Here is a 19765-nt window from a genome sequence, read left to right on the forward strand (position 1 = left end):
ATCTGATTCTGTAGGATGGGGCCTCAGACTCAGCATTTCTAACAAGCTCCCAGGTGATGCCAATGCTGCGGGTCACTATAACACATGCTGAGTGACAAGGGTTTCTAGTAGGTAATGACACATGCATATAATCATAATACAAAGTAAGAATTAGTAAATACCACAGAAGTCCCATTAATTATCAGTAGAAACCTGAATCTGCTCCAACAAGACTGTCGTTGCCCTTTTCTACCTAAGTATTCCTTCTGATGCTTCTGTTGCCCTCTTTCTTGAATTTCATTTCTTCTGGGGTTGCTCACTGCAAGTGCTGTTTCTTAGCCTAGAATAGCTTTCTCCTTCTCCTTATACTAATTTTAACAATTTGTCAAGATTTATCTCCTGGGACTTCCCTGGTGGCGCAGTGGTTAAGAATCTGCCTGCCAATGCAGGGGACATGGGTTCGATCCATGGTCCGGGAAGATCCCACATGCCGCGGAGCAACTAAGCCCGTGCACCACAACTACTAAGCCTGCGCTCTAGAGCCGGAGAGCCACAACTACTGAAGGCTGTGCGCCTAGAGCCCATGCTCCGCAGCAAGAGAAGCCACCGCAATAAGCCCGCGCACCACAACAAAGAGTAGCCCCCACTCACCGAAACTAGAGAAAGCCCGTGCGCAGCAACGAAGACCCAATGCAGCCAAAAATAAATAAATGAAAATAAATTAAAAAAATTTTTTATCTCCTAATTATTCCCTCTTCCCTGGGGACCCAGTCAGGCTGACTGCTCCCCACAGCACTTAGTTTTAACCTCGAGCAATTACCACTACTACTTCCTTAGCTATCAGTTGCAAGTCCGTTTTCTTATTCCCTATAGGAACTCACCTCTCCGGGATGCCTGTCGAAAAGACGCTACAAAATGAAAACGTTTGGCGAACCTGAGGCCAGGTGAGGGGGCGGGGAAAAAAGCAATGCCGCTCCACCGGGTGCGGAGCACCAGAGCCCGTGAGGGGACCCCGTGTCCTTCGGTTACCGTCCCCACCAGATGGCAATCCCTGAGGCTCAAGCAACCAACGATCTCGGCGCAGTCTTGCCAGCGAAGCAATCCTAGCCCCGCACGCCGCGGATTGCGGAACCGGCGCCCCCGCCTGGCGCTGGAGGCTGCGCGCGGCTGCCCACCATCGAGGCGACGGTGGCTAGAGAGGCCGGCGGGCCCCGGGCGCTGCCGCGGCGCGGCCGCAGGGAACGCGCGCGGGGCGACCCCGCGCCTCTGGCCTTGTAGCCATTTTAGGAGGAAACCCGGGTCGCTAGCCCGGGGCGTGGCTTCAATTTCAATAACTTTATTGGTGGCCTTATCTGCAGAACAGCCATCGCACCATTGGTCCCGGGAGGAGGCAGAGCATCGCGGGAGGTGATTGGGGTGGGAGCGCCCCTGGGCAGTGAGCGCGGGGCGTGCGGGGGAGTTTCCGAAAGCGGGTTTCTTGAGCAGCAGACAACTGGGATTGGAGGTTCCGGGCGTTCCTGGAGGCCAGGGAGGGAGGGCTCCCCCCGCGCGCGGCTTTCCTGGGGCGGGGATTCCCTTGCCCGGGTCCCCAGACGCAGGGGCGGGGCCAGGGGCTCCCCAGACGTGACCGCCGGGGTGTCCCTAGCCCCGTGTTGTTCCCCACGGCAGGTGGCCCCCGACGCGAGCTGCACCGCCATGGGAAACACCACCAGCGACCGGGTGGCCGGGGAGCGCCACGGCGCCAAGGCTGCGCGCGCCGAGGGCGCCAGCGGCCATGCCCCGGGCAAGGAACATAAGATCATGGTGGGGAGCACCGATGACCCCAGCGTCTTCAGCCTGCCGGATTCCAAGGTGAGTGTCCCCACGCCCCCAGTTGGTGGCGATGCTGCAGTAGTCTGGGTGTCAGGGCTCCCCCTCCCTATTTTGATTTTTTCTTATCACACTGACCTGGGTTACGGTTTTTAGAATTAAAGGCTTTTTTCGGGGACGGAGATATTGAGTGGTAATTCCTTTCGCGGTGCTGTCTCAAAATAGGATAGAGGCGGAGTTCTTGTTAGTCGACTACTCTTTTGGCCACATTTTTAGGATGAGGCCAACAAACCTCCGCCCGGTCGCCCTTGGTTCTCCTAACAGGCACGGGTGCCCTCTTCTAGAGTACTGATGAATTTGTAGGTTGTGAGCCCTGGTGAAAAACTTCAGAGGGTAGGTTACCCGAGTTGCTGACCATAGGCGGCATTTCCTCACATTTGCATTGAGGTAGGTAAATGAATTTCTTTTTCCTGATAACTGTTGTGTATCAGTATCATTTTTGCCCTTCTGAGAGCTCATCACTTCAGATCCTCTTCCCCTTTGGCATGGCTGCGAGCAGCAACCACTTGCTTATATGAATACTTTCTTCTAGTCTTGGGGATCAATAAAGGACATTATTTGGTTGACTGCTTAGTTTTCATCTCATACTTTACAGTTGTCTTGGCTGAGCTGCTTCTTTCACGTCCAGCTGCTTCTCAAGTGGGAGAGCAAATAATTCCAGGATTTCTCTAATTTCCGGTAGTACTTCATAATGTTACCGCGGCTGAAAATGGACAACCCACAGTTGCCCTGAAGACCTTGCTCTCAATCAAGGACTTTCAGGAAAGTGGCAACTTGTATTCACCCTACAGAAAGGATAGATGGAGCTGACAGCAATGTAATTACCATTCGAATGTTTCTAATCACTTTCAGAGCTGTAGGCATTAAATACATTAATTCCTCCTGGTAGTCTGACTAGAATGAAGTAGAAAAATGGAGGTGTTGGGGAGATTGGGGTAGGTTTGATGTTATCACTCATCCTGTCCCACCCATCTGGCGTTTTATTTTATTTACTCTTGTAAATAGAGAATAATTTGCCAGGTTGATAACACATGAAATGTGGATTCTACTGTTTATTTTCTTGGATCACAACTGAGAACATAATCACAAAGAGAAGTGAGGGTGATTTCTTGGGGTTTCTTCTTCGTTCCTTTCTTCCTTCTCCCACTTCAGGACTTCTTCCTCAACATTTGGGCCCTCTCCTCAGCCATCTGAATTTACTTCTTCAGAGCTTTCTCAAGGTGATTGTATTTTTACCAATTTCCTACATTGATGACTCAGGATTTAAGTACAGTGTATTTGTCAAACTGTGACTGCAGTAATCGGCGTCCTGAATAAAAGCCAGGTTGCTCTATCTGAAATGGAACCTATTTTGGATCATTCTTTCCCTTACCTCAATCTTGACATTTGTGAAATAAGGAAATTGGTTCAAATAATTCCCAAGGTCACTTCCAGATCTAAGATTTTATAGTTCTCAGTCTACTCTATTTCTTCCCTCAATGTTTCACTTAAACGTTTTTCAATTATAATTCTAATTGTTTTGCCTCTTTTCCTGATGATTTTGCTGACTATTTAACTTGGAGTAAACAATCTTTTTGCTAGTCAGCTGCACTCATGCCTACCACAGAAATGTCATGTCATACGTGGAAGGGCTTTCTTCCAAAGCTAGGCATATTAATAGTTTGAAGCTTTCAAATTCTAAACTGAAACTATTAAATCATACAAGTAAATAATAGAAACAGTGGCAGGCAGACCTACATTGCTTCAAATGCCAGCCTTCTTCGGTGGACTAGTTCAATAGTTTTCAGTCCTATTTGCACATTAGATTCACCTGAGATTTGTTTGAACAATGCATAGAAAATTTGAAACATTTTCCATGTTTCAAAGTCAGGAGAACAGTGTAATGAACTCCTATATAACTGTCATCCAGTTTAAACAATGATCAAGTCATGAATGAATTTATGTCACCTATACCCCAATCCACTCTTCCCCCACCAATTATTTTGAAGCAAATCCCAGACCATCATATCAAATATTACTTTATCTGTAAATATTTTAGGATGTATCTCTAAAGATGAGGTTTCTTTCTTTATTTTTAATATAATTTCAATATTATTGTCTGGGAAGCTTTTTAAAAATAGATTCCCAGGCCTTATATCTGAATCAGAATCTGAGGCATATGTAATTGTTAGGCATATGTAAACATTTCTGTAATTCTAATGCAGCCTGACAAATAAGAGTTCATTGCTTTGAGAAAATGGAGATCAAACTTTTCTCTTAAGCCACTTCCTTATATAATGTGAAAGTTCCTTCAATTCTCTTTCTCTGCTTGCTTTGGATTATGCTGCTACTGGTATCTCATAGTGTAGTTTTGAGGAATATTGAGAGACAGTATGGAAGGTAGTCTGCCTCAGCCATATTGAAAGTAAAGCCCAAATGAATAAACTAGTCCTTTTTTTTTTAACCCACATTATTTTATTTGGTAATATTTTGGCTTGGTACCATATAGTCTTATTTACCAAAGTCATTTAAGCCAATCTGAAGTGGGGGTGAGCAAACTTTTTCTATAAAGGGCCAGATAGGTAATATTTTAGACTTTGCGGACCATACGGTCTCTGTCACAACTACTCACTTCTGCCATTGTAGCATGAAAGCAGGTGTAGAAAATGAGTAAGTGAATGAGTGTGGCTATTTTCTGATAAAACCTTATTTGTAAAAGCATCTGGCTCACTGGCCATAGTTTGCCAATTCCTGTTCTGAAGGATGGTAATGAAAAGAAACTAAGTAAGGAGTCAGTTTTTTTTCCGGAACCCTACATACTTCATTTGATATTGGAACCACTTTTTTAAAGGAAACTGTGTTTTTGATCTGATGCTTCTCGAGCTCCAGAATTTTCATCCCTACTCCTGAAATAACTAGTATAAACCTGGCATAGGTGAACAAGTAAGATTTCATAACCATTTCTCAAAATTTATGAAACCAACGATCTGATTTTTACATTTTTAATGTCCTTTTGTAACCTATTAACTAAAGTGGAGGTTATGAATTACTTATGAATTTTAGCATCTCTAATTTCTATTACAACTGATAAATTGAGAGCTGCTCATATTTGCATGTGAAAAATACATGGTTAACTTAATTATTTTTTGTAGAACCATACTTTATTTTCATATTTTTTCTCTTAAGAGACACTCAGAAGCATATCATAATTGTCTGCCTATGAGTTAATCTGGTAAGAGGAAGTAAGGTTTTTTGTTTGTTTGTTTCTTAAGGGAAATCCTAAGGCTCTGAAAGAATGAGTGATATATGCAGACTCAGAAGTTAGGCTGTGATTTGGGTAGCCTTTGAGCATAAGCCATTTGACCATTTTGGTCCTAGATGAGTTCTTTTTCTATAGTTGTTCAAAATCTGATTTAGTTGCTAATTTCAAGGCTTATTAGTCCTTAGCAGAAACGTAGCACCCCTCTCTGCCCTAGGGAGGAGAGTGACCTTTTCAGAATTCCTGGGTCACAATTTAGGGATGACCTAATCCTTCTTACAGCTCCCTGGGGACAAAGAGTTTGTATCATGGCAGCAGGATTTGGAGGACTCCGTAAAGCCCACACAGCAGGCCCGGCCCACTGTTATCCGCTGGTCTGAAGGAGGCAAGGAGGTCTTCATCTCTGGGTCCTTCAACAATTGGAGCACCAAGATTCCACTGATTAAGAGGTGAAGACAAGTGTCTTGGTTGAGTCTACAGGGTCCAGGAGTAGAGACTTGATTTCCTTTCTCAAGAGAGAGACCTGGCTGGACTACTCCTCTCTACCTGCTAGGGACTCTCTCTAGAACATTTTCTGTGACCAGTAACTATATCTGTGACATTTTTTTCTAACCTCATAGTGAGTCAGAGATGTTTTACCACTTAGAATGTCATTTTCTTTAGGACTGTGTTAATACAAGTCCTTTCTATGCTTGTGGGAAGTCTTCCATAACTGCCTGAGTCCAGTTGCTCTGACTTCTGCACTAAAACAAAACACACTGTAAAGTTCTAGGTAGTAATGTTGTTTGTTGCTTGCAGAGCAACAGTGAATTATGTAACTGGTTATGGCCCTTTGTATAAAGGTAATTTTCTAGAATCTGCTCACCAAAATATGGAAGGGTACCTTGAGGCACTTCTTATCCTGAACCTACTTGCTATCTTATTTACATTCATGAGGGATCCGTTTTGCTGAAGCAAAATAGTTGTACTAAGGTGGAACATTCGGGAGGATTAACATCTTTATTGTTCTTTTCCAGATATTAGTTAAGAGCTAAAGTTATTGGGAGGGGCTAACAAATACATGCTCAAGGTGATATAAAGAAGGCAAATGGGTTTATAAATTATTTTTTACTCCAGGGGTTGCAATCACTTAAGAATGCGGGAGATCATTGGTATGATATTGTGATTGCCTCGTGGTTTTTACATTTATATTCTGTCTTCTAATAGAAATTTGGCCTATTTAACTTTCTGTTTTCTTCTGTAGCCATAATGACTTTGTTGCCATCCTGGACCTCCCTGAGGGAGAGCACCAGTACAAGTTCTTTGTGGATGGACAGTGGGTTCATGATCCATCAGAGGTAAGGCCTTGATCTCCGAGGGTAACCACTGACTTAACAGTCTTCTTTAAACTATCATTCCCCTTGGTGTCAAACATCATTGCAGTCAGGATTGATAGGCTCCTATACTGTTGGATTTCTTTCTTGATAAAAGATGGTGGTGCCAAGTATGATCCCTTTTAAAAAGAGGAGAGTTGAATAGAACAGATGTATTTGAAATGGGGATTCATGAATTTTTTTTCCATTCATTGTTTCAGCCTGTGGTTACCAGTCAGCTTGGCACAATTAACAATTTGATCCATGTCAAGAAATCTGATTTTGAGGTGTTTGATGCTTTAAAGCTAGATTCAATGGAAAGCTCAGAGACATCTTGTCGAGGTAATTTTGTAGTATTTGCTCTTTCTTGATCTGTTTTTCTTATAATGTGTGTTTCTTCCCAAGAGTCGTTTTTGTTTGTGTTTTTTCATTTTCTCCTTAGGAATCCTATGAATTGTATGTATATGTTTCTCCTATAAACATTAGGTCCCCGTCTTCAAGAAAAAAATCTGTCTAGTGTATTTGATTTCAAACTTTTTGACCAGTAGGTTTACACTGTAACCCAATACACACTCACACACACACACACACACACAACAGTAACACAAGTCTTACAGTATAATGTTTGCCTTTATTACATGTAAAGCACTCTATTTTCTATTTTATCCTTCTTTTTATAAACCACTAATGGGCTATGGTCTATAGTTTAAAAAGCTATTTCTAGTAATATTTCAAGTTTTTCATTGACCTTTGAGAGTATCAACTAGCAGGGGCTAGCTGTGTCTCATATGCCTTGTTTAGCTGCCTCAGCTTAATCCTGCCAGTTTGATAGCTCAGTTGGCAGTTCTATAATTTTATAGGGCCCTACATATATGGCAGTTTTTTGGGGGAAAAGGGTTATAAAAACCTCACATTTCTTTTTTTTTTTTTTTAATTCTTTTAAAAATTAATTTATTTATTTATTTATTTTGGCTGCGCCGTGTCCTAGTTGCGGCACACAGGCTCTTTGTTGTGGCATGTGGGATCTTTTAGTTACAGCAGGTGGGCTTCTTAGTTGCGGCATGCATGCAGGATCTAGTTCCCAACCAGGGATCAAACCCGGGCCCCCTGCAGTGGGAGCCTTACCCATTGGACCACCAGGGAAGTTCCAAAACCTCACATTTCTTTTGTCTATATGTTAACTGAAGTTTTGTAAGTTTTGGGTTAAAAAAAAAATCCCTTCGTAGAGGAAAAGACCTGTATCCTTTTGTTTCTCCCAGTGCTTTTTCCAAGGCCTTCATCTCTACTTACATTAGCTATAATACCAGAAAAGTGATTTGCTATGCATGTGAGTATGCTATGCATACTCACAGTTACCAATTTTGTTGTTTTACAATAAAGGCTATGACTGTCTAAAGAACTGTTTCCAGTAAGCACACTTCTCCCTTGTGAGTTCCCAGCCTGCCTATGCTACTAACTAGCTTTGCCATCACGGACAACTCCTTCAACCTTTTTGGTTCTTGGTTCCTTATCAGTAAAATCAGAGGCTTAGACTCTCAGCGATTCACAGCTGAGGAGACACAATACCTGAAGTGAGACATATTAAAATCTCAGGACACAAGAGTGGCGTATGCAGTTTCTAAAAGAATAATCAATAGTATAATAATTGTTTAGGAAAATTACAAAGATATTGTTTTCATTATATAAGCTCAGAAAGTAAGGCTGGACATTGTTCTTAACTGGTGGCGCAGAGATTTAAAAGAGTTTAAAAATACTGAATTAGGGGCTTCCCTGGTGGTGCAGTGGTTGAGGGTCTGCCTGCTAATGCAGGGGACACGGGTTTGAGCCCTGGTCTGGGAGGATCCCACGTGCCGCGGAGCAGCTGGGCCCGTGAGCCACAATTACTGAGCCTGCGCGTCTGGAGCCTGTGCTCCGCAACAAGAGAGGCTGCGATAGTGAGAGGCCCGCGCACCGCAACTAGGGAGGGCCCTCACGTGGAAACGAAGACCCAACACAGCCATAAATAATAAATAAATAAATAAATAAAAGGGGAAAAGATGGTTCAATTTTTTTTAAAAAATACTGAATTAAATGATGAGGCCACTAGTTACTCTAAATTTTTGCATTATATGATTCTAGCAAAGCAACCAATGAATAATAGGCATATAATCATAATTATAGAGAAAGAGGACTAGCATACTTTTGATATTTCTCTCTTCCCACTTTCACCCAATTTCCTGATCCACTGAGGTAGGGTTTAGAATACATTTTATTAGGAATCTTCAGATAATGGGTTTTAATCTGCACTCAGTGACCATCTTTGCCATGTATGTGACTTTGGGTAAATGACAACCCTTTTTTTTTCTGATGGAAAGGGAAAAAAAAAAAACTGTTCTATGTACTTGCAAAGAGTGTTTTTGTGGATCCATGACAAAATAACTGAGAGTACTTTGAAAAGTTTCAAGTTCTATACATTTTTAAGATATTGTTTAATATAACAGTATTTTTACTACTCTTTTCTTTTGTCCCACATATATTTAATTGAAATCTGAGTTCTTATGCTGAACTGGTTATTAAAATCCTTTTTACTAGAAACTGTAAAAACCATTAAAATTTTTTAAGCAAAAAATTATAGTTCTCTTCATTTTTGTGTATTTCTTTTCTTGTCTGCATACATTTTTTCCATTTTTTTAAGATATAATTTCACATGCCATAAAATTCACTCTGTTAAGGTGTGCCATTCAGTAAGTTTTAGTATATTCACAGAGTTGTGCAACCATCATTGCTATATAATTGCAGAGTTTTGTTTTTTGTGTGTTTTTTTTGGCTGCACTGGGTCTTCACTGCTGCACGCGGGCTTTCTTTAGTTGCGGCGAGCGGGGGCTACTCTTCGTTGCAGTGTTTGGGCTTCTCATTGCAGTGGCTTCTCTTGTTGCAGAGCACGGGCTCTAGGCACGCGGCTCAGTAGTCGTGGCTTGTGGGCTCTAGAGCGCAGGCTCAGTAGTTGTGGCGCATGGGCTTAGTTGCTCCGCAGCATGTGGCATCTTCCCAGACCAGGGATCAAACCCGTGTCCCCTGCATTGGCAGGTGGATTCTTAACCACTGGACCACCAGGGAAGTCCACATTCCAGAGTATTTTAATCATCCCCAAAAGGAACCCCATCCCCATTAGCAGTCACTTCCCATTGCCTCCTTCCCTCCACCTCTGGCAACCACAAATCTACTTTGTGTCTCTATGGATTTGCCTATTTTGGACATTTCATATAAATGGGATCATACACTATGTGGTCTTTTGTGTCTGGCTTCTTTCACTTAGCATAATGTTTTCAGGGTTCATCCATGTTGTAATATATATAATTACTTCATTCCTTTTTATGGCTGAATAAAATTACATTGTATGGATATACCATTTTATTTATCCATTCATTAGCTGACGGACCTTTGGATTGTTTCCACTTTTTGTCTGTTACAAATAATGGTGTTATGAACATTTGTGTTCAAGTTTTTGTGTGGACATATGTTTTCATTTCTCTTGGGCATGTACCCAGGAGTATAATTGCTGGGTCATATGGTAACTTTGTGCTTAACTTTTGGAGGAACTGCCAAACTGTTCTCCAAAGTGGTGCACCATTTTACATTCCAACCAGCAATGGGAATAATACAAAGGTTCCAATTTCTTCACATCATCGCCAATAATTATTATTGTCTGTCTTTTTTTATTCTAGCCATCTTAATGAGTGTGAAGTGGTATCTCATTGTGGTTTTGATTTGCATTCCCCTAATGACTACTACATTATTATTAATTTTTCCTTTTTGTTGCAGTCATCGTAGTATCAGTAGTCTTAGAGTTTATAACCTTGTTGTTGCTTGACTGGAAAAAAGAACAAATCTAATATTTTCATATTGTTTGATAGTTTATAAGGCATTGTCACATCTGTTGTCTCATTTGATTCCTATAAAAGCACTATGAAATAGGGCAGAGATTGTTCTTTTCATTTTATGAATGAGGAAACTGACTATAGTAGAGGGATTTGTCCCAAGTCATACAATTGATAAATGGAGTAGCTCTTCCCTGAACCTACATCTTTTACCCCTCATCTCCTCCCCTATCCTTCACGTCATGTTACCATGTTGAGGAACTTCATGATTTATGTTCAGGGTGACGCAGGCTTTTTCTTTGTTTGCCTTACAGTTGTAGACCCAACAAGTCACAAGTTTATGATTCTTGACTTCTACCATATTTAATATTAGCTGCCATGTACTGACAGTTTTTTCATGCATCTTTAATAGCTCTCCAACTTTCCCTTATATTTGAATAAATATCTTCCAGAACTTTCCAGCTCACCCCCAGGGCCTTATGGTCAAGAAATGTATGTGTTTCGATCAGAGGAGAGATTCAAATCCCCACCCATCCTGCCTCCTCACCTTCTCCAAGTTATTCTTAACAAGGACACTAATATATCTGTGAGTATTCTAAGAGTATTGCTGGGGCATCTGGGGGTTATTAGGACCATTTGAGCTACAGTGTAGTAATCCTAGAGGTTGGGATTATTACAAAGGTGTGTTGAGTATAAATCATATACGTATCAGTAGCTTTACAAGTTCCTTTTTCCAGGGCTGAGTTGCGACTTTTCCAAATACTGTTATCAAAATTCATAGTTGTCTTCTGGTCCTAATATATCAGGCTCAGAGCTATGGATTGCTAGAACCAGTTTCTAAGACTTCTATTCCAACATAAGATAAGGAGTATTTATCATTTGGGGATATCCAAAAGAAGTATATTTTGCATATAATTTACATTTCTAGTCAATTCACTTGATTCCCACTAAGATTATTTTTGCCTCTTACACAAATCTTCTATATGTGTTGTGGGCAAGGTCTATTAAAGAGGATGAATAGATAGTGAGGCTAAGGGTTTCTGCCCTGGACTCAGAATTTTCCTGATTTTCTGTAATGAGAATGTATTATTTATATATACTAGGATGAGTGCATTATTTAAAAGAAATAATACATTCTAGTTTTGAGTTTCTCAACAGTCCCAAAGATCTCTGAGTAGGAATAAACTGTTTGGTTTAGGATTGTGCGTTTAACCCCATTTAGTGGGTTTTTTTTTTTGGTTTGTTTTTTTTTTTACCCCTCTTAGTGTGATCCAGCCTTGCTCCCCGAGCCCAATCATGTTATGCTGAACCATCTCTATGCATTGTCCATTAAGGTAAGTGGTGGGCCTGGTTCTTCACATAGTTCCCCAAAATGGGAGGGGAAGAGTTGAACACGTGTTCCCTAGTGGCTACTTGCTCTGCTACTTTACTGAAGCTGAAGCTGGCAGTAATAGTCAAATTATAGGAGAAGAAGTTTCTTTTTTTAGCTAGTGGGTGAGTTTGTTTGTTTTAAATTTTAGTCTCGATATCTGAGTTCTGAATTGCTAGCTGAATTGCGCTGTGATTGAATGGACTTTTTTGCTTCCTGGTTTCTTTTTGGGTAGCTATAACCTTTGCACCACCTACTTAATTAAGTTTGAGTTCATAGTACTAGGATTTCATTTACAGAAAAAGCAAGTCTACCTTCCAGTTCAAAGAATGCTTGAATGTGATATTAAGGCTTCCACTTTTTTAAAGGTGGACATGAGCTGCTTTCAGGTGCCTGAGTCCTATATACCCAAGTGCTTGCATCTTTCCTATACACTACGTAAAGGAGAAATGTGACCAGACTTGCCCTGTCCCCCCCATCCCCGTTCCAACTCTTAGAATGCTTCTTGGTTTCTCTGCTGCTTTAGATTCTGGATTGAAAATATCTGTTCAGTCTTGTCATGTCTTTGTGGTCTGGCTATTGGAATAATATTTTATATAGTTCTGTAGTTACCAAACTAAGCTGAACATCATCAGAATCACTTGGGGGAAGTTTGTGAAAATATAGATTCAAAGGCTCCATCCCCAGGGATTCTGAATAAGTGCATCTAGGATGGGCCTCAGTAATTTTTTTAAGCTGCTTATATTTCTTAGATGTGCAGCCAGATTAGGGAAATCACTGATACAGCTGTCTTTAACAGATTACGTGGTACTTATTAAATATATATTATTGAATTTAATTTTTATAATAACCTTGTGAGATAAGTATTATTTTTTAACCCTGTTTTATAGATAAAGAAACTAAGGCTCATAGAAGGTCATATTGCCAGTAAGCACCAGAGAGAGGACTGAGGTCCAGTCCTCCCATCCTCATTCCATGTCCTTTCCTAGAGACCATTGGGCTGGTTCTTCCAAGTAGGTCTTTCTCTCACCCACTTCTCATTTCCACCAAACTCTTTCTGGAGTTGAATTTTTTACCTGCCTTGCTTCTGTCATTTTTAGGCTGTGATCTGCATACTGTGGTCACAGAATGTCAATCTGAGAAGTATTCATTGTAGATGATACAATATAGAGGAAAATAGGAAGAGGCACTGGTTTCTTAATTGGATTTGCTTGGATTCTTTGTGATCTAACTGAATTTTGCCTCCTGTATCTGCTCTTTGGCTATCAGGTGATGTCCACAGGTCTGCCATCTCTTTCTATGGTACACCCAGGGTCTGTAACACTGCTTGGGAAATGGTACCTCTTACTCTTCACACTGGTTCTGACCCAGGTCAAGGTCTTGATTGTTGTGGTTCAGCTTGGCCTTGACCTATCCCTGGTTCTCTCAGATTGTTTAAGCTGTTTGGAATTGATCCATTGGATTGACTGGCTTTCCAAGGAGGATTTTAGGGTCCACTTTGTTCAAGGATAGAAGGTGATTCCTGAGTCCCCTCTTGATCAGAGATGACTTTTTTTTAAGTTCATCCCTGGTATTAAATGGGGCTTGGAAATGGTTTTTCAAAAGGATCACTACCCTTTTTTCTCATTGCTTTTAAGACTTCCTTCTAGAAATGGATATCAGGATATTTCTTTTTTTCCATGATAGTTTTAAGCCCAATATTTGAAGGTGAGGTGGGGAAGGAAGTGAGGTAGGAGACTAATATTTTTTCAGCACCTACTTTCTGTGTCAGATATTTTCATGTAATCATCAGAGCCATATTAATGGTAGGTGTTATCCTTTGTAATGATGAGAAAAAAGACTTAGAGACATTAAGTAGATTACTCAAGGTCACAAATAGAGTAACAGTTGGAGTCAGGATCAAAACTTAAATTGATTTGAATCCAAAACCAACCTTTTTTTATAATATCAAACTAACTGTGTTAAAAGTGAGCAGTTGTGAAGGATTAATGGCTGGGAACAGCTGCCTACATCCTGAACTAGTGAATTAACTACATATGTTTATTTCCCTTGCAGGACAGTGTGATGGTTCTTAGCGCAACCCATCGCTACAAGAAGAAGTATGTCACTACTCTGCTGTACAAGCCCATCTGAAGGGATTCCTTCCTGCCTCCCAGGATTCAGGAGAAGCATCTCCCTTGCCTTTCTGGACTAGACCAGTCTTACCTGGGACTGGAAGGCTGATTTGCTTTGAGGCTAATATGTGTGTTTCAGTGCCTCTGAGTAGGATGCTCTGCTTTTGCATTTGATTGCAAATGAGAGCTTTAGGAGTTCATGGAATTTATTTTAAGAAAAAATCATATATATATATACACACACACACACACAAACATGCACATGAGAGGAAAGTTAATGGAAGCCTCCTAGCTAGATGTATTCTCTCTGCCTGTGGGAACTCACCAAGACCTGTTGGGGAGAGCTGCAGGAAGAACCATAACAGGAAGCTTTTTTCCTAAAGTGAATGAAGAGCAAACTCAGGATCCTTGTTGGGTGGAGATTCTATCACTGCTACCTTGGCTCTCCAAGGGATGGACTTGTGCCAGACTGCTGCCCTACTTACAGCTGCCTCCTTGCAGGAGCAGCTTTTCTTGCATGGGTTCTCTGTATTCCCAGAGTATGTGCACAATCTATGTTTTTTATATGATACCAGGTGCCCCACAAGAACCCTTTTTCCTCTCATTTCACATTCTTGCTTTGTTAACCTCCTTCAGATCCTATATCTGACCCTTGCCTAACACAAAACTCAGTGGGTAAGTGACCCCTTTCAAAGGCTGTGTGAGACCTGACCCACCTTACAGACTAGGGCTGCCAGAAAGTCTCCTTTTTAAGCTTAGCACAGGCCCATGACACTTTGTTACCACTTATTTTAACTTCTACTGAAGAAAATATGGCTCAGCATTATATGAAAGGCAGAATGCAGGTCTACTTTTTTGTTTTGGTTTGGTGCCACAGTTTAGGCTGTATTGGCACATTCCCATACTTTTTCCCACCTGGTTTGGCCCTGCTTCCATGTTTTCTTTCACAGAGCAGATAGCTTTGAAGGTAGGAGTGAAACCAGGGAAAACTTTCCTGTCTTTCGTCCTTGGAAGATTTTTATGTGCCTACATTTTTCTTTGATCAAAAAATGCCTTTTCATTGGTCTTAAGAGACTGCATTTGGAGAACTTCAGGCTTATGATAAATTGCTCCCAATATTTTCTTCTCTAGTCTAGCCCCCTACAGTCTTACATTAATGAGGCTGACTCTGTGTACATCAGTACAGGAAACATTGCTCTAGATACAGACCCATTCAGGCTCATTTCATGTACCTAAAAGGGTCCCTCAACTTAAAGATTCATTAGGCCAAGAGGCAAGAAATTACCCTTCGTGTTCCCAGCCATGAAAAGTATCACTTTCATGCACTAAATGCTAACAGAGTTATCTTGTTCTTCTGTATCTTCCAGAAAGTGTTTGTTGATGAAGTGGGGTCAGTGATTTCCATTTGCGGAGTAAAAAGTATCTATTCAATCCACTCTTGAGATTCAGAGATAAGATATTTTTCCCCAAGTTTCTGTGGCTCTTCCATTACAGATAAATACAAGCCAAACATTCAATACTGAAGGAGGCTAAACTTGTTGCTGGAGAGGCTCCTTGGCTGCTAAGATGAGCCCAGCCCCACTGAAAGGGCACCCACAGGTAAATTAGCTACCTCCTGTCTTTCCCATGTAAAGCTGATGATACAGTTGTCTTCGGGTATGTAGAACTCTTAGATCCTGTGTGTGAGGCAGTAGGGTATGGGATTGTTGTCTCGCTGGGAATGCAAATTGCTCAGTGCTTTGGTGGTTAATTGCTGAGAGTAAATATTGCTTTAGCCACTCAAGGCCACCATCTGCCTCAAAAGGCTTTTGTGGAGAACATTTTATGGTTCCAATCACTTTTAGAATGGTGTGCCATTTAAAAAATCCAGGCCAAATTCTGTTACTACCAACTCTCAGGATCTACATTGTCTTCAGTTATACTAGAATTTTGTTTTTTCCGTTACCCATTAAACAAGTGGGCCACTTAGGAGGATTTAAAATCTTGGTTGTTACATAGAGGATTTTGTTGTACTCATATGTCTTGTCAGCAGTATTGACATGTAATTGTCTATGTGTTCCTGTATTAAAATCTCTGTTCTGCACAGATAGATCATTAGAGTGTGGCAGGAAAAGAGATTCCTTCAATTTCTCTCAGGCCAGAGGCTTCTGTGAAATGGGTCTGTCTCCAGTGACAGTAGGTTTTGGTGCTGGTGACCTTCAGATCTTTCTAATCTGGAAATGTGTAGAAAGTGTCAGTTTTCCAAATTCTGAGGTAATCTTTCAGCCAGATGTGAAAGTGGAGCCTACCAGCTGGTATGGAAAGGGACCAGTAAGAGGAATTGCATGATGACTCATTCAGCCCTGTCCCTTCTCTGTACTGCTGATTAACATACCATGGCCTTGAGAATTCCTATCATACTCTCAGTCTGTCCCCTAGAAACTGTTCTAGAAGGTTGAGAGGGAGGGAGGAAGGTACCCAAGAGTACAGCTTACTCATTCTTTTATATTAGTTAAAGGGATAGTTTATTTTCTGCAGAAGAATTTGACAGATTTTGAAAATGAATAAAGGAAAAAAAATTTTTTAGGGTTTTCTTATTTGTTTTGCCTATAAGAGTTTCACAGTCAAAGAGTAAGAATGTAATTCTTAGGGAGGGCTGACTCTTGAACTGTATCATGGTTTAGGAGTTATGGGAAAAAGAAAGAGTAACTGAGCTGAGGAGTGGTACTAGGAAAGTTAAGGCTTAAGTAACTCAGAACTAACAATATCCTTTTTTAAATTAAATCAAACATACACTGGTGTCTTTGGATTTCATTGTACAGAATTTACGGTATAAAAAATCTTTTTCTTGTTTCTATTTTCTACACTTTCTTCTATGTTGTGCTTTAATTTCATGTGTCAGGCAGACTTTACCAAAGGGTCTAAAGTCAAACATTACCTAAAACAAATATTAGTCATCTTGCTGGTAAGGAGAACTTCTGTGTCATGGTTATTAGCTTGTTTTAAGCTTAAAGTTGAATGGGATTTAATCACTGTAGGCAAAACCCCTGAAGGTCATACCTGGCCTCAACAGTGTTGGCTTTTTTTTAAAACAATGCTTATATATGGTAAAGAAGCTCTGTAAAAGAAGAATCCAAGAGAGGTTTCTGACAGGATCCTACAAACGCAGGCCCACTCACTTCACCCCAGTTATTTCTAGTCTCGTAGACCTAATGGATCTGAGATAAAATCTTTGAAAAGTGTTGGTACTCCACATATGCTGCTAAAATGAAGTTAAATTCAGAAAGAAGTGTTACCTCTAGACTGGGCTTATATTAATCTGGGTATAAATGAAGGAGACATATTAATGATAGAATCCCCTGCTTTTAATTGGGGAAGTAGAGCTTTTAAATTTTTGACCTCAACTAAAAATGATATGCAATAGTCTATGTTTGTGTATGTTTGAAATACATTCTATTCTCAGAGATTTCTAAATCCTCACGTTCTAGTGATTTGGGGCCTAGGCTTAAGAGCAGATACACAGTTGGTCCCTGCATTATTGTGACTCATCCTTAAAGCTGAGTTGTTGCTGTCTTCTAGGAACTGCTGACTTTAGTTACCCATGGGATGGAGGACCTGGGAGGGATAGGAGTTAGGGTCTTTTAAAACTCTGGATCTAGGCGTTTGTCTCTCCTTAAGCACCAGTCACAACTGGAGGTTGAAGGGCTGTGATTTCTGCAATGAACTCAAACTTTTGGAGTAAAAAGGCCAAATCTTTAAAAATTATAAGAAAAAAGAAAGAAAAGGAAAAAACTCCAAGAGTCTGTTACTTACGAAATCCAATTCTTCGCAGTGGAATCCCTCTAGGATTCAGATTTGGGCTTTGTCTTGATTTGCTTTACTCAGTTGTGCTTTGAATGAATAAGTTTTGTTAAAAATTAAATTTTGTTTTAGTTCCAACATTAGTTGGAGTCGAATTTTGTGTAGCACAGTGCTTTTGCAGTAAGATTGATATGAAAAACTAAATGCTATGTGGATTTTATAGTCAGGTTAAAATGGTCGAGGAGGTACCTACTATAAGTATTACATTATGTGTTCATCATCTTATTTCTTTTCTATTCCCATCTACAGAACACCTACCCAGGTTGCGGTTTTAGAACAGCCAAAGCTCACTAATGTTGATTAGTCCTAATCTCCACACTGGGCCCCATATGTGAAACTTGTTTGAATTTTGGTAAATTGGAGAATGTTGGTTGTTACTACACTGAAGCATTTTGAGTGAGTACAGCTCTGTTATAAAGGGGGAATAAGACTATAAAGGGAATTAAATATGTGAGTCCTCCTTTAAATGGTGCTTTTTGTAACCTTTAGTGCTGCGATACAGAGCTGCTTTTCAGTATTTCACAAAGGAGTGGCATACAAGAATGAATTTTAAAGCTTTTCTCCACGTGTAATTTTTCACCGGACTCTGGCGTGTCTGAAAATTGTGTGATATAACACATACAGAAATGTGAAGGGTTTTTTTCCATAAAACTTGAATAAAAGTATTATACAGCAATAATATTTGAGGTCTTCATTGATCAATGATTATATTATCAAGACCTATCCACTCAGTTAGCCTCAGGATCTAAAGAATGTAAATTGCCACACAGATACTTTTGAATAAAGAGAAAAGTAATAGGTATATGGGACACATGGTGTCATCCCTCCATCTGCCACCTTTCCTCTTCTTTTTGTTCCAGGCTATGCCAACATTAACTAGAGGAATGTAAACTCTGATTTGATTTTTAGCACTTTCTGTAAACTGCACACTTAGCTATCATCCTGTGCTGGATTAGCTGAGATCCTAGTCTAATGATTTTCAACCCTGGCTGACATTAATACTACCTATACAGATTCTATAAAAATATTGATGCCCAGTCTACTACCTCCACCCCAATTAAATGAAAATCTCTGCTATGGGATCCAGGTATCTATATTTTTTTAAGCTCCCCAGGTGATTCTAACATATATCCACTATCCTGGAACTTCCCTACCCATTCTTTCTCTGTCAGATATGTACTTGAAAGCAGGTTATATACTTCATTCTGACAGCAATCACTTCCCTCAGATGTCTTTGTTCAGGGCCATGATTATAATATCCTTTTTACTTTCCATCCCTTTATTTCATGGGGTTTTTACATAGCTGGTCTCTGGACTTTTCTTCAAATAACACAACAAGGCTACCCTGTATTTGCTGCTGTAAAGATTCAACTGAGTTAAATTTCCTCAAGGGAGAGAAGAGAATGACACTGTGGGAATGACTAGAGGGTGAGAAGAATAGAGGGAGTTGAAGAGAGAAGTGGAGATGTAAAGTAGAAGGACAGGTAATGAAGACATGTGATAGTAGAAATGGACCAAAACAGTTAACCTCAAAGCTCAACAGCAGGTCAAAAGACTGCCTGCAGACCAGAGGTAGAGGGTGGTAGGTGTAATGTGGACTCAGGCACTAACAGAATGGTCTCCTAAACATCATGTACCCTGGTCACTGAAACAATAAAATGGCACCAGAATTCTGTCAAGACCCACACTTGCGCTGACATATGCTTTCCAAAGTGCTTCCTTCTGGCCCAGTTGATCTGGGGTCTTTTGTTGTATGCCTTCCAAACTCCTCCCCTGCATCGACAATTACCCATGACACAGGTGGTTGGGAGACATTGTGAGTCTCTCCGCTGCCCTATTTGGTCACTATTCATCCAGCAGCACATATGCAGATCTGGAGTACCACCTCCCTTTCCGTAACCCGTTCCCTGGCTCCAGGGCACTTACAGATGAACTTCTCTGTGCTCTTTTACCAGTAAGAATTCTTCAGGCACTCAGTCATATGCTGAAGGAGACTCCTGTCTTGAGAGTATTCTCTTCATTGACTTTCTAGGGAGGAGGGCAAGGTTCTTTGTCAGAAGGCCATATGCTATATGATATTTTAAAACCAAAAGTAGTTTTTCACCAAATTCTCAACTACTCCAGAACTAATTTCCCTTCACTACAAC

The 19765-nt window shown here is 40.6% G+C and overlaps 1 protein-coding gene across 4 annotated transcripts; it reads left to right on the top strand.

The window, feature by feature from the left end:
- The first annotated feature begins 1269 nt into the window (after positions 1–1269).
- Positions 1270–18166, top strand: PRKAB2 (protein kinase AMP-activated non-catalytic subunit beta 2). Of its 4 annotated transcripts, none has more exons than XM_061183598.1 (8): positions 1270–1386; positions 1648–1830; positions 5369–5535; positions 6330–6423; positions 6660–6780; positions 10748–10881; positions 11561–11629; positions 13720–18086. In XM_061183598.1, the coding sequence occupies exons 2-8, from the start codon at positions 1675–1677 to the stop codon at positions 13795–13797; spliced, it is 819 nt and encodes a 272-aa protein (XP_061039581.1). In that variant the 5' UTR covers positions 1270–1386; positions 1648–1674; the 3' UTR covers positions 13798–18086. The 4 variants fall into 4 exon arrangements, 2 of the variants coding, with proteins under 2 accessions (XP_061039581.1, XP_061039582.1); XM_061183599.1 differs by lacking the exon at positions 1270–1386 and adding an exon at positions 1395–1483; XR_009700361.1 differs by lacking the exon at positions 1270–1386 and adding an exon at positions 18108–18166 and having other exon boundaries at positions 1492–1830; positions 13720–18014.
- Positions 18167–19765: the final 1599 nt, after the last annotated feature.

Source organism: Eubalaena glacialis, chromosome 3 (genome assembly GCF_028564815.1).
Source record: "Eubalaena glacialis isolate mEubGla1 chromosome 3, mEubGla1.1.hap2.+ XY, whole genome shotgun sequence".
Taxonomy (NCBI): Eukaryota; Metazoa; Chordata; class Mammalia; order Artiodactyla; family Balaenidae; genus Eubalaena; species Eubalaena glacialis.

Bases quoted from the DNA above. Each gene is read 5' to 3' on its own strand.
- PRKAB2 (XM_061183598.1), top strand. From the start codon at position 1,675: ATGGGAAACACCACCAGCGACCGGGTGGCCGGGGAGCGCCACGGCGCC. The intron at 1,831-5,368 runs GTGAGTGTCCCC...TCCTTCTTACAG, and splicing joins TCAGCCTGCCGGATTCCAAG to CTCCCTGGGGACAAAGAGTT. The intron at 10,882-11,560 runs GTGAGTATTCTA...TACCCCTCTTAG, and splicing joins ACAAGGACACTAATATATCT to TGTGATCCAGCCTTGCTCCC.